This window comes from Pelobates fuscus, chromosome 1 (assembly GCF_036172605.1).
Source record: "Pelobates fuscus isolate aPelFus1 chromosome 1, aPelFus1.pri, whole genome shotgun sequence".
NCBI lineage: Eukaryota > Metazoa > Chordata > Amphibia > Anura > Pelobatidae > Pelobates > Pelobates fuscus.
This window is the reverse complement of record NC_086317.1, coordinates 422,641,940-422,657,478: the sequence shown is the minus strand read 5'-3', so window position 1 is coordinate 422,657,478 and position 15,539 is coordinate 422,641,940. Positions and strand designations below refer to the sequence as shown.

The window sequence follows — 15,539 nt, the reverse complement described above, 5'->3', positions numbered from 1 at the left end:
AGATTCTCAATATACACCAGTGTTGTAACCTTGCTGGTTACTGCACTTTATTGAAAACAGATATAAGTATAAAACATACATCAGTTGGGCTATTTTGTCATTTTGGCTGTATTCACTAATAGTTTGTAGTCCTTGTGATCAACAGTGTTATTTACTAAAAGTGATAATTTAAAGTACATTTCAAATTAAAGGCCAAAAATAGTTATAATTAAGAAATTCTGCAATTAACAAAGTCAGCTTTGTTTCCATTTTGGCTATTTTGAAATTGTGAAATTCCCAATTTTGTAAGGCCAGGGAGATAGCTCAGTGGGCTAATGCATCATCATCAGGGTTTCGCAAGTTCAATTCCTGGCAGGATTGACTCATCCTTTCCTAGATAAAATATATACATATTAATATAATATATAAATAAATAATTCTTCCCTAGATAAAATGAGTTCCATTAAATTGGGTTATAGTAATGTCCCCAGGATGTAGGAAACCAGAGTAATCTGAATGTGACTTTCCTGGTTAAATACTTTATTATTATCTAGTTAATAATATCCCCAGGATGTACTTGGAAACCAGGATTATTATTTAGTGAATGTTCACAATTCCCTTTTAGGTGAATAAATCAGGTATTTATGCCCAGATCCTCTCTCTCTATCAATGCTGATAGCTGGATGGGGATGCAGGCAGTACACCTGTATGCCATGGCATCCTCCAAAAGGATGGCTGGGTTGCCACGGTGACAGGAACGCTATGCTTGTCAGGCACCGATATCCTTGAAGCGATCACATTTATGGTGACGTCATTTAGGCGCGACTCGCACAGAGCTCCAAACACTAGAGTGAGCTGCTATCCCAGCCTTGTAAAGCAGCCGAGCGCATTCCTATCTGTATTGACGGGTGTGGTGACGTCATCAGTGGGTGCTGCTTGCTGTCAGGGAGTCGCTGAGGTGGAGGTGGAGCCGCAGTCCTGTAATCATTGCTAATTCAGCCAGAGGTGTTAGTGAAGGCAGCTCAGCCCACACTGACTGATGAACTCGAATAGGTTTCACTATGTTCATTCTATAAACGGGAGACTACAAGTAATGAGGAAAGACTACACCCGGCCATCCCATGAACAGGAGCCAGAGCACCACAGAGACACAATGCACTGTGGGAACACAGACAGACAGCATGCAGGGTAAGAAAGACAGACTGACAGACAGGGTAAGACAGACAGGGTAAGACAGACAGGGTAAGACAGACAGGGTAAGACAGACAGGGTAAGACAGACAGGGTAAGACAGACAGGGTAAGACAGACAGGGTAAGACAGACAGGGTAAGACAGACAGGGTAAGACAGACTGGGTAAGACAGACAGGGTAAGACAGACAGGGTAAGACAGACAGGGTAAGACAGACTGGGTAAGACAGACTGGGTAAGACAGACTGGGTAAGACAGACTGGGTAAGACAGACTGGGTAAGACAGACTGGGTAAGACAGACTGGGTAAGACAGACTGGGTAAGACAGACTGGGTAAGACAGACTGGGTAAGACAGACTGGGTAAGACAGACTGGGTAAGACAGACTGGGTAAGACAGACTGGGTAAGACAGACTGGGTAAGACAGACTGGGTAAGACAGACTGGGTAAGACAGACAGGGTAAGACAGACTGGGTAAGACAGACAGGGTAAGACAGACTGGGTAAGACAGACTGGGTAAGACAGACTGGGTAAGACAGACTGGGTAAGACAGACTGGGTAAGACAGACTGGGTAAGACAGACTGGGTAAGACAGACTGGGTAAGACAGACTGGGTAAGACAGACTGGGTAAGACAGACTGGGTAAGACAGACTGGGTAAGACAGACTGGGTAAGACAGACTGGGTAAGACAGACTGACTGGCAGGGTAAGACGGTAAGACTGACTGACTGGCAGGGTAAGACGGTAAGACTGACTGACTGGCAGGGTAAGACTGACTGGCAGGGTAAGACTGACTGGCAGGGTAAGACTGACTGGCAGGGTAAGACTGACTGGCAGGGTAAGACTGACTGGCAGGGTAAGACTGACTGGCAGGGTAAGACTGACTGGCAGGGTAAGACTGACTGGCAGGGTAAGACTGACTGGCAGGGTAAGACTGACTGGCAGGGTAAGACTGACTGACTGGCAGGGTAAGACTGACTGACTGGCAGGGTAAGACTGACTGACTGGCAGGGTAAGACTGACTGACTGGCAGGGTAAGACTGACTGACTGGCAGGGTAAGACTGACTGACTGGCAGGGTAAGACTGACTGACTGGCAGGGTAAGACTGACTGACTGGCAGGGTAAGACTGACTGACTGGCAGGGTAAGACTGACTGACTGGCAGGGTAAGACTGACTGACTGGCAGGGTAAGACTGACTGACTGGCAGGGTAAGACTGACTGACTGGCAGGGTAAGACTGACTGACTGGCAGGGTAAGACTGACTGACTGGCAGGGTAAGACTGACTGACTGGCAGGGTAAGACTGACTGACTGGCAGGGTAAGACTGACTGACTGGCAGGGTAAGACTGACTGACTGGCAGGGTAAGACTGACTGACTGGCAGGGTAAGACTGACTGACTGGCAGGGTAAGACTGACTGACTGGCAGGGTAAGACTGACTGACTGGCAGGGTAAGACTGACTGACTGGCAGGGTAAGACTGACTGACTGGCAGGGTAAGACTGACTGACTGGCAGGGTAAGACTGACTGACTGGCAGGGTAAGACTGACTGACTGGCAGGGTAAGACTGACTGACTGGCAGGGTAAGACTGACTGACTGGCAGGGTAAGACTGACTGACTGGCAGGGTAAGACTGACTGACTGGCAGGGTAAGACTGACTGACTGGCAGGGTAAGACTGACTGACTGGCAGGGTAAGACTGACTGACTGGCAGGGTAAGACTGACTGACTGGCAGGGTAAGACTGACTGACTGGCAGGGTAAGACTGACTGACTGGCAGGGTAAGACTGACTGACTGGCAGGGTAAGACTGACTGACTGGCAGGGTAAGACTGACTGACTGGCAGGGTAAGACTGACTGACTGGCAGGGTAAGACTGACTGACTGGCAGGGTAAGACTGACTGACTGGCAGGGTAAGACTGACTGACTGGCAGGGTAAGACTGACTGACTGGCAGGGTAAGACTGACTGACTGGCAGGGTAAGACTGACTGACTGGCAGGGTAAGACTGACTGACTGGCAGGGTAAGACTGACTGACTGGCAGGGTAAGACTGACTGACTGGCAGGGTAAGACTGACTGACTGGCAGGGTAAGACTGACTGACTGGCAGGGTAAGACTGACTGACTGGCAGGGTAAGACTGACTGACTGGCAGGGTAAGACTGACTGACTGGCAGGGTAAGACTGACTGACTGGCAGGGTAAGACTGACTGACTGGCAGGGTAAGACTGACTGACTGGCAGGGTAAGACTGACTGACTGGCAGGGTAAGACTGACTGACTGGCAGGGTAAGACTGACTGACTGGCAGGGTAAGACTGACTGACTGGCAGGGTAAGACTGACTGACTGGCAGGGTAAGACTGACTGACTGGCAGGGTAAGACTGACTGACTGGCAGGGTAAGACTGACTGACTGGCAGGGTAAGACTGACTGACTGGCAGGGTAAGACTGACTGACTGGCAGGGTAAGACTGACTGACTGGCAGGGTAAGACTGACTGACTGGCAGGGTAAGACTGACTGACTGGCAGGGTAAGACTGACTGACTGGCAGGGTAAGACTGACTGACTGGCAGGGTAAGACTGACTGACTGGCAGGGTAAGACTGACTGACTGGCAGGGTAAGACTGACTGACTGGCAGGGTAAGACTGACTGACTGGCAGGGTAAGACTGACTGACTGGCAGGGTAAGACTGACTGACTGGCAGGGTAAGACTGACTGACTGGCAGGGTAAGACTGACTGACTGGCAGGGTAAGACTGACTGACTGGCAGGGTAAGACTGACTGACTGGCAGGGTAAGACTGACTGACTGGCAGGGTAAGACTGACTGACTGGCAGGGTAAGACTGACTGACTGGCAGGGTAAGACTGACTGACTGGCAGGGTAAGACTGACTGACTGGCAGGGTAAGACTGACTGACTGGCAGGGTAAGACTGACTGACTGGCAGGGTAAGACTGACTGACTGGCAGGGTAAGACTGACTGACTGGCAGGGTAAGACTGACTGACTGGCAGGGTAAGACTGACTGACTGGCAGGGTAAGACTGACTGACTGGCAGGGTAAGACTGACTGACTGGCAGGGTAAGACTGACTGACTGGCAGGGTAAGACTGACTGACTGGCAGGGTAAGACTGACTGACTGGCAGGGTAAGACTGACTGACTGGCAGGGTAAGACTGACTGACTGGCAGGGTAAGACTGACTGACTGGCAGGGTAAGACTGACTGACTGGCAGGGTAAGACTGACTGACTGGCAGGGTAAGACTGACTGACTGGCAGGGTAAGACTGACTGACTGGCAGGGTAAGACTGACTGACTGGCAGGGTAAGACTGACTGACTGGCAGGGTAAGACTGACTGACTGGCAGGGTAAGACTGACTGACTGGCAGGGTAAGACTGACTGACTGGCAGGGTAAGACTGACTGACTGGCAGGGTAAGACTGACTGACTGGCAGGGTAAGACTGACAGACTGGCAGGGTAAGACTGACAGGGTAAGACGGTAAGACAGACTGACATGTATTAAATGTGTGTGTGAAAGTCAGCAATCAGGTAGTGAAATAGAAGAAACAGCACATTGTAGCATGTAACACAATCCTATACTTGAAGGACACATTGACTTTCACTTTAATTTCCCAAGAAATCATGTTTTAGTGAGCAAGATAGGGTGGAACTAAACTGAAAAACTTGTTTAAATAATTATTAGTATATGTAGTCTGTTTTTAATGCACAACATTTCTAGGTAAACGGCAACACACAGTAGCCTACCATACAAACTGCAAGTCCAGATTACATATAACTCTCAGCCAGCTAAAACAACACGTAAAGGAACACTCCATCATGGGAGTTGTACTTCTACAACATCTGGGGATCTACCTGTTGGGCAGCCCTGCTCTACGACCTATATCATTGGGCTTGGCTCAAACAGAGGGTTTCTGGCTCTCTGGCTATAGTAGTCAAAGCAGGAAACGGTGCCCAGCAGACCCAAGGTAAAGAAGTCAAACCTTACAATGTGGAAAAAAATGTTTAGACTTTAAATACAAATAAACATATAATGGTTCATCAATGGAACCAGTTACAAACAACATTCAATGTGGGATCCCTATCATTCATCTATATTGAGGTTTCACAATTTTAACAAATAGCTATTAGACCCTATATCGCAGTACAATATTACCATAATAGTCCAGGCTAAGCTAAGTCTGTCACAAAGTTACACTTATTCAACAGTAATTCAACAAAAGTTATTTCATTAGACTGCGAAAGACTCTAGGATACCTCATCCTAGCATCATTCTAAATAGAACCTAGGATCCCACCTTGACCTTATACTTACTCTAACTTCCACTCTTACATCTATACCATACATACCATACATTCATGTAAGATTTGGGTTGTCTCATATATCTCATACGTATAGAAAAGGATAAAAAAAATAAAATAAAAAGTAGTTTATACGCTCATGTTAACTCTTTTCGAGCAAGTCATCCCTTCTCCTTAATCCTTCTCTTACCTCTTTCCCCTCTCTCTCTCTGTGTTCTTTTAATTGTAATTATCATCCATTTACAGAATAAGTCACTGAGCCCATTATATAATTGCCAAGTGAATTACTTGCATATAAATTTACTACTTAACAAAATGTTAAGAATTACTTTACTACATCCTTCATATCCCCCACACCTATTAAGGTGAGATCGATAGCTCCCTGCAGGCAATCTAATGCAAACACTGTATTTTCAGAATTTTTTTTTTTTTTTTTTATAAATATATTTGCAAAGCCTTTATTACAGTTACATTTGAGTGACTGATCTTTCGGAGGGAGGAATGACCTCTTCCATGAAGCCCTGTTTTAAATGTAAGATTTTTAGACTACCGAGTATTTTCTTGATAAATTTATTAGGCCTACAGTTTGTACAAAAGGATTAGTAGTCCTTTCAGATTTCACTGGAAAACACCAACTGATAACAGGCAGCAAGCACACTGTTAGCATGTTATTATATTGTATTAGAAAAAATGAAAATCCAGCGCACTCACTTATCTACTAAACAGTTATTTTAGTGCTAAACAATTTTGTTAGTTTTATTAAAAACACATAATCTAGGCAAAAAATAATGGGGGTTTAGTTACATTATATGATCATACACTGCATAAGCCTGCCACAACGCCATTGTATTAGCCAAACATACATACGGTATGTATGTAAGACCCCATTTGACATGAAAGAGAAAGTTGAGTATTGTTTTTACAGTCATTGTAAACAGGTTTCTCTTTGATTCCTGATAAACTAGTTAGTAAGCTAGAGTGGTTATTACACTATCCGATATTTAAGGTTGGAAATGTGAAATAAGCAGTGTGAAAAGAACAAGTTGAAATTTTAGGCATCTCTTCCAGCAGCTCACACCTAGTGTGTATAAAAAATCTGGTGTGTGCCATACAAGTCAGGATTTATCATGCTTAAAGGGTTACTGCCACATTTCGGAGGGGACCTTTTTATGTGTAATATGCCCTATTGAGAATTTTAGAGAATTTGTTTTTTAAAAAAAAAAAGGTTGTTTTTTTTTTTTTTATATTTTTATTGGAGTCGCAATAAAGTGTGAGCAGGCACATTGTGGATTCATAGAAGTAACATGTGGTTGCCTGCACAGAGGCATAGACATCAAAATAAACAGGCAGTCAAGTAAATGTAGTTGTAATGTACCTAAACTTTGCGAGAGTTAAGATGCCATACGCATTCAATCGGCATATGTACGCATTGTGCTGGCTGTAAATTCCTCCTAGTCATGCCTAGTCATTTGAGGCACTTATTGCATAGATTATTAAAGGTATCCTATGGTTGCCTGCGCAGAGGCCAATAATTCTCAGCAATCATACCATGTTGTAGGTTAGACGTGTATTAACTTTGCGAAAATGGCTAAGGTTCAGACCAAGCGTGAGAAGGCAGTATACTAGCGCTGTATATCAACCATTATAACTATACGTAGGCCATTAGTATCATTTATCTGGTTAATTACTCAGGCAACAACTAGAAGATGCATGCACGCAGAATCCAGTAATCATTTGGTAAGGAGTATAAACATAGTATTAAAGGGACACTGTAGGCACCCAGACCACTTCTGCCCATTGGAGTGGTCTGGGTGCCAACTCCCACTACCCTTAACCCTGCAAGTGTAATTATTGCAGTTTTTTTATAAACTGCAATAATTACCTTGCAGGGTTAAGTCCTTCCCTAGTGGCTGTCTATTAGACAGAAATCGTTTTCAATGCTTTCCTATGGGGTGGTGCGCATTAGGTCTCCTCGGCCGGTGGGCGGGATCAGTCTCAGGTAAGTCACTCAGGTAAGTCACTCAGGTAAGTCACTGAAGGGGTTTTCACCCCTTCAGCAACTGAGGATTGGGGGGGTGGGAGGGAGAGGAATCCTGCAGTGCCAGGAAAACAGATTGTTTTCCTGGCACTGGAGATTCCCTTTAAGTCCTAGCTGCCTGGTCTGGGTCTTATCAATCTATTTTGCGTATTTATAATCAATTCAAGTATATTAACTAGTGCGTTACGCTAGCTGTTAGTGTGTAAGCTATTAATAGTAGACTTTAGCTCCTGTCGAGGCATTTTAGCCTTTCTAAGCAAAACAATCTGTGCAATTTTTGCTGGTAACTAGGCATTTATTTTCCGTATCAGCATGCGTATCTTAAGGCTGCGTCTAGTATGTAAGCTATATAGGCCTATAGTATGCTTGGGCTCTTTCCTAGTGTGCGCGGTTCGCTGTGAGAGCGCGGCGTTGTGTAATCTGGGCGTTTAAGAAGATCCTTAGGTTAGCTGTCGTGACTGCAGTAATATTGACGTGTAGCTACATGTATAGCGTGCGTCTTCCTAATGGAAAGTGTTAGCATGTTAACCTACATAATTTTTTACATCCATCTGGCTATCAAGTCAACAAAAATAAACGGCATTAAGCGGGGGCCCTAGGGGGCTCCGAAATGTAAACAGCATGGTCATTATTTGAACTAAGCTTAAATAACATTAAAAAGGAAACAATGGCATAAGTAGCCCTAGCAAAACTGATTCGAGCTTCAGAGTAACAAAAATGATTATCCTTTTTTTTTATTATCCTTATCAACATCCTGTGATTCAGTGTATGAGTTCCAGTGGTAAAAAAAAAAAAATGTTTTTTATTTTTATAAACTAATCTTGAATCCATCATGTGTCCCCCGTCCGACTATCAGGACCTCGCTCCCACACCGCGTCTCTCTGGCACTCCACAAGGACGCAGTGTCGGAACGCGACCCACCCCCCATACAGCTCGGTTGGCTTGACTGCTCACATTCATATGAACGCCACCTCTATTCATGTGGAGGCAGAACTCCGTTCGTAAGGACACCAGTCACCCAACACGGCAAGAACAGAAGTCTGTTTGTGAGAACACCACTTACCAAACACAGCAATACAGAAGACAGAACTCCGTTCCTACGGACACCGGTTACTGATCACAGCGAGACAGAACTTTGTTTGTGCCGCTGCTTTCATGTGCGACCACACAGGAGGTAGAACTTCAGGAGAATCAAAGGGCGCGCGCGCCGAAACAGAGCCTTTTAAAGGTACAGGAGCTGGAGACCAGGGTGGAACCTCAATAGACAAGACCACCCACTTCCCCTATTTAAACCACACACACCCTTTAGTCTTTGCTCAGTTGTACTGTGCTCCTGATTGTGTAAAGACCTTTAGTAACTATCCTGTTGTATCCTAATTTTTTTATTTTTTTTTTAAATTCTTTATTTTCATTGTGCATGTGATAACAACAGGCGTGCAGAGCCACAATAGCAGCTGCAGGCTTTTCATAGCATTTTTACAAGTTATATTGTGGCAGATTAGACAGCACTTTTTTTTTTTTTTTTTTGTGAAACAAACGTGAACATCTGGCTTTATAATAATAGTAGATATATTTAGACATACTAAGCTATACAAGTCGATGAGTGTCTAGTTTAATGACGTTTAAGATTATATTAAATGTTATGTCACATAGGTGCAATATATGAGTTACGCTATGCATTTTAAAGTAGTAAGGTATGCAGACGCTAGTATGCTCCCCCATAGATTATAGACAGGTAGGTGTTTACAAAAGTATTATCGATTAATGCTTAATAAGGTAACCATGCATAAGTATAGTAATATATGTGGCTTGTTGCTGTTTGCTGTACTGGCAATACGAGTTATCTACGTAAATAAAAACAACGATATAAGGCTGGCTACCCTATAGAATATAGACAGGTAGGTGTTTGGTCCTAAAGTTTACCAACACATGGTCCCCCCACGTCAACAGGCTGACAGTCAGTGTCCCAGCGGCTCCAGGCCTGCTTTTTGGAGGGGCAGAAGCTTGGGAGCTGTTGATTAAGGTGAAGGCAGTGGTGGCGTGCCAGGCAGGCATCGGAGTGGCTGTGTTCAACTTGCGGTTCAGCCGGTGCCCACCGCGGATAGGTCGCAGCTACGAGTGGTCTTGGTGTTCCTCTGGCGATCCTCAGCCTCCTCTCCGCACGCATCCGACTGAAGCAGTGCAGTCTCCTCGCTTTAAAGATGATATTGCGGGCAAAGCTGTGTCTGAAGCAGGTCCCAGACCTGGTTCTCAGGTAATTATTGTATACAGCGCTCTCTGCGAACCCTGTCAGTGTACATGTGTCGGCTTGATTTGTATCTGGAACCCTGTTTTCGAGGTGGAGTGCATGTATTAAGTAAATACAGGGCTGGCTGTTTCTGGGCAGAAATTCTCATATTTCTGGTCTGCCTGTGTCAGCAAATCGTTGAGTGTTGAGGCAGATCTCCTCTCAGCACATGTATCGCTTCGTCTCCGCCATTTTAAGTGCGGCCTCTGAGCTTTTGGTCCACATCGCTGCAGCCTGGATTGCTGGTGTTTTCGTGCTCGCAGGTGCCATGGGGTGGGGACCGGGATCACCCCCCCCGGTCCAGAGGGGGGGGAAACGGGGCCAGTACCATCCAGCCTCGTGTTTCTGGTTAGTACCTGGCAGGCAGAACAGCGGGGCAGCGGCCGTCTGTCCCACTCTCCGCCCGAGTAATCCCCATCTTGTGCGATAAGGAACTCCCCTCCAAGGGACTAGAACACTTTGGCAAGCCTCTCCTCTTCGGTACCAGGTTGCCTTCTTACAATGGGCCACAGCTTCCATTCATCTAGTGGGCTTAGTCAGGGATTATGTGCTGATATTATGTTTATTTGCCGGAGCTGTTCTTGTGTGCGGCCGTTCAGCATGGCGGCCCGGCCCCGCCCCTTGTATCCTAATTTTGACCCTTGCCTTTATCATCGCTTCTGAAACTGTGCTGCCTGTCCTGACTTTTTGGCTTCCCAGACTATTCTCTTCATCTGACCTTTTTGTACTACGAACTTGGTCCATTGCCTTCAGCACCCACACATGCAACACACACTTTAACAATCCTTTTCCACTTGTGTTCTCCGATACCCACTACTGGGCAAACCAGAGACAAGTCACTAGGACTTTTTCTCCATCAGAGAGCACTGAATGCTCTGGAGGGGCATCACACGAACATAACAATTGGGAGGGTGGGGGATGCTTGTCATTGGGGGCGATATAACGCGCCACATTTCTGGCCCACCCTTTCTAGTGGGCTGCTCTGCCTTTAACTGTCTGGGCTGACTTTTTGTCCCAGTACAGCCCTGCTCATCGGGCCACAGGCAGGAGAGGACCCGGGGAGCTCTAGCCAGCAGTTCCGCCGGGTTCCTCTCACGAGGTCAGAGCGTTGCTGTGGCAGCGCTCAGATCTTGCGAGAGTGAACTCTAGCCCTGCAGGCTAGAGTTCACTCACACTAGGACCACCTGGGATCAGGGATGGCAGCACACACAGCAGTGTATGTATGTATATATGTGTGTGTGTATATAATGCAATAGGCTGCGCACGTCTATGGGGACGTATGCTCTAAAAGTATTGTCAGCATTCATTAAGGACTGACTGAGACCTACTTATCATGGTTATTTACTTAAAACAAAATTCTAGTGAAGTAAATCTGAATGAGGAAAAAAGGAAAAGTAGCTGAATTTGAGAAATTCTCCAACTCTGCAATGGTCAAATCTCTGCTATTTTTTTTTACCATGGTTCTGCCGTTGACATTTGTTTTTAGAAATTTCCATGTTAAATATGCAACCATGTAAGTCTGGTACTGCTTGACTCAACTCGGTTTGCTGCTCCGGACTGACTACACGGTCCACGTTACAATAGCAGGAGTGACACAGATTATCAGTTATACTACTTGTGCTATTATTTTTCAAAATTGTTAAATCTTATCTTCTGGTACGCTAAATAGCATTGCATTCAGATGCTAGTATTTCTCTGAAGATTATACCACTGAACTGCTCCAAGAGATTTGGATTTTTGTTTTCCTGATTTTGTTTTATTTTTACTTATTTATTTATTTTTTACAGATTTTTGTATTTCAAAATGAAACTGTCACTTCAAAGGAAGTGACAATTCCTCATTCCCACAACCCACTGAAAACACCATATGTAAGCATCTGTTAGTGGGCAGAGAATTCTAAAAGTGAGAATTGTGTTTTTTTTAATGCAATTTATCATATATACATTCAAAATGTATTTTTGTCCAGCAAAAACATTAGACTCCCCAGACCACTAAAGTATCTCCACTTTCTGAAGAGTGTCCCCCCTTTATTTTATAAAAGTATTTAAATATAAACTGCTCTTTTATACATTAACATTGTTACACCCCCTTGTTGTCAATCAGACTAACAGTCCTGTTACTTCCTGGTTGTGTAGCTCAGTGAAGCTAAATTTGAGGCAGCAATTGCCCAGAGCCACCTGCCTTGCAAAGACTTCTCATTGAGAAGTCTGTGATTGACAGTCCGTAAGTCTTGGCAGGCTTAGAAGGGGAGAGCTTGCAGAGGTTTCAGACATGAGATCGTCAGCTTTTGCAGGCTATTTTGTGATATATCTTCTATGAAAAATATACATAATTTAAGTGCATGTTTTCATTTGGGGCATGTCTACTAAACGGTCATTTTAAATGTGCTTGTATTTGGGCAGTGGAGTGTCCCTTTAAAAAATAAATCCACTTCAGTGAATGTTTTGAATTATTATTATGCTAACTGTTTATCTAGGAACGTGGGCAGTGTTAAGAGGGGCTCCAGTGATAACTTGGGCAAACTGTCTGGGAAAGCATCATGGGATATGTAGTTAACAAACATGGGTTCTGCCAAGGTTAACCATCATTGGCATATAGTATTTGCAGACATCGGCAGGTAGATTTTAAGAATGGCAATTTTACAGAGAAAATGAATTCCTCACTTAATACCATCATGGAGTTGGAGTATGGAGTTAACAGCAAATGGGTCATATTCTCAGATATACCTCTCCTCCCCGGACCTCTCCCCTGCCGTCCTGCAACGTGTCACTGCTTGCCTTTCTTCCATCTCTGACTGGATGTCGTCACGCTTTCTCAAACGTAACCTCTCTAAAACTGAACTCCTTGTCTTTCCTCCTCCTAATACTGATCCTCCTCTCTCGCTCTCCCTTCACATCCACATAAGTCAATCCCTGCAAGCACGCTGTCTTGGTGTCATACTTGACTCTGGTCTCACCTTTGAGTCTCACATCCAGTTTGTTGCCAAGTCCTGTAGGTTCCAACTCAAAAACATAGCCCGCATCCGCCCCTTTCTTACGCAAGATGCTACCAAGGAGCTTGTCCATGCTCTAGTAATTTCCCGCATGGATTACTGTAACCCTCTCCTGATTGGTCTCCCCAAAAGCCGTATTGCCCCGCTACAGTCTGTAATGAATGCTGCAGCTAGACTGATTTTCCTCTCTAGTTGGTCCTCTCACACCTCGCCCCTCTGCCAGTCCTTACATTGGCTCCCTGTATCCTATAGGAGTCAATTCAAAGTGCTAACCCATACATTTAAAGCACTGAACAATTCCAGCCCCTCTTATATCTCTTCACTGATCCATAGGTATGCCCCTCCTCGTACCCTCCGCTCTGCCCGTGACCACCTCCTGACCGCTGCTCGCACCCGTACGGCCAACTCGTGCTTGCAGGACCTCTCGTGGGCGGCTCCTCTCCTATGGAATACTGCCATCAGAATCTCCCCTAGTCTTCAATCATTTAAGAAGGGCCTTAAAACCCATATCTTCAGGAAAGCTTATGGCCTCCCAGAGTAACCTCTACATTACATACCTGTCTCTTGCTCTCTCCTATGGGACTCCTTTGCTCTCTCCTCCAGCTCTGCTTCACTCCTACTTGCTATTTCCTGTCCTAATGTTTCTAATACCCCACCTCCTATAGTCTGTAAGCTCGTTTGAGCAGGGTCCTCTTCAACCTATTGTTCCTGTAAGTTTTCTTGTAATTGTCCTATTTATTGTTACATCCCCCCCTCTCAAAATATTGTAAAGCGCTACGGAATCTGTTGGCGCTATATAAATGGCAATAATAATAATATATACAGACCAGAATATTAAGATATTAGACTCATTTGTATGTCCGTTGGACACTTGTTGAACAACACAGCTGCAAACTCCTCAACAAATAGTGCAAAACTGTAATTTAAAGTGACCACATATATTCTTTATTTTAAATTTACCACACTGTGTTGAATATACTGAATTAAATTCAGTTCATATTTTAATTTACCAGAACATGGTATTTTGTCACTAAAATACTGATTTATTCTAATTTTGTTCTGATATTGCAGGTCAAGTGCCTCGACTTTCAAAAGTCAATTTATTCACAATAATGAGCTTGTGGATGGAGACATTCCCTTCTGATGAACCAGATGTAAATAAAGCCCAGGTAACTTTCTATATCTGTAGCCTTAGATGTTATATTGAACTTGAGGTTTACTCCATGCACCATGACCACTACAGTGATTGGTCATGGCACCTAGAGTCTGTATGTGCAGTGTACATATTCAGAAATTAACCCCTCTTCTGCTGGATGTGTAGCTCCACCTCCTGCAGAGTCATGGAATGTCATCAGCCAGCCTGGAGCTAGAGTTTCTGTCTAGCTAATGTCAGTTCTGTGCAATTTTTGTTTGGCAGAGAATTGCATTCATTGTCTGAGAGTGGTCAGCTGATTCTCACAGCCAGTGTACAGCAGCTGCATCGGCTTCCATCTATCTTCTGCAGCTCTGCAGAAGCCAAAAACTTGCCACCTGACAGGAGAGTAGATTAGGAGCCTGGCAGCAACTTGGGCAAACCGGGCCAGGATACTCTGGGCTTTAGTGGTTATGATGCTTGGTATCTAGAGTAACCCTCTAAATTCAGTGCTACAGTGAACTGAGTCTTCCTTTTCCCTGAAGCAATAATAAAGGGACAGTCCAGGCACAGAGTGTGATACAAGAATGCGTCTCATAGATCATTTTAACCCCTTAAGGATATCGGATGTATCAGATACGTCCGACAAAAAATGGTTAACGACCTGGGACGTACCTGATACATCCGCGGCGAATTAAAGCGATGTAAGCGATCATGATTGCTTCTGGCCGCTCTGATGGTATTTCAGCAATGCCTCGATGTCAAAGCATCCTGCAATACCCCCCCCTCACTGCCGGGCTGCTGGGTGATCACTTAACCCGGAGCGATCAGTTCCGGGTTGCTCCACCTGGTGCCTGGCAGTGAGGCAGAGCATCGGAAGCCATCAGGCTTTTGGGCAGTGGAGTGAGGCACTCTGTGAAGAATTAAGAAAATGGAAAAAAATATATATATATGTGTGTGTATGTGTTTGTGTATTAAAGTGTGCATCAAGGTCTATAACCGGCATATGGGTTTGGTTGATCTGGCAGATAAGCTGCTGCAGCACTACCTAATTATACGGAAGACAAGGGCCTGCTACAGAAAGGTTGAAATTTACTTTTTTTTTTTTTTTTTTTTTTAATTCTTTATTTTTGCAGTGCCTGGAATGGTTACAAGAGTGCGTATGGTACCCCAACGGCAATCCATACGTTAGAATTGAACATACATTGCAATGGGTATTAACAGTCAAAGCACTTTTTTTTTTTTTTTTTGAGTAAGTGTTGCATAGTGGAACAGGCTTCAGCGAAGGGTAGGAGTACAAAATACACGAGTATGTAAGACTAGTTGGCCTCGTTTACATGTCGCAATCTGCTGTGAGATGTGGCTAGCTGCGCGTATATTGATAAAATACATGAGATGAGTAAAGCCACTCTTTACAGCTGTAGTTTACATAAGAGTCTGCCAGGGTGCATATGAACGATAAACATGTGTAAAACAAAAACAAAAACAAAAAAAACACAATACATATGAACAAGAGAGTGGTTTTAGGTTCTGAAATGTGTGGCTGTTGTTGCTCAGAGTAACTGTGCGAGCTCAGTGTGCTTAGTTGGAGGTGTGAGCTGGGTT

General features: G+C 44.6%; 1 protein-coding gene across 1 annotated transcript in view; it reads left to right on the top strand.

Moving 5' to 3' along the window:
* The first annotated feature begins 898 nt into the window (after positions 1–898).
* Positions 899–15,539, top strand: part of CDADC1 (cytidine and dCMP deaminase domain containing 1) — a 34,944-nt gene continuing 20,303 nt past the window's right edge. The window contains exons 1-2 of the mRNA XM_063444837.1: positions 899–1,167; positions 13,874–13,971. Of these exons, the coding sequence (XP_063300907.1) occupies positions 1,101–1,167; positions 13,874–13,971 (165 nt within the window). The 5' untranslated portion in view covers positions 899–1,100. The remainder of the gene's footprint in view (positions 1,168–13,873; positions 13,972–15,539) is intronic.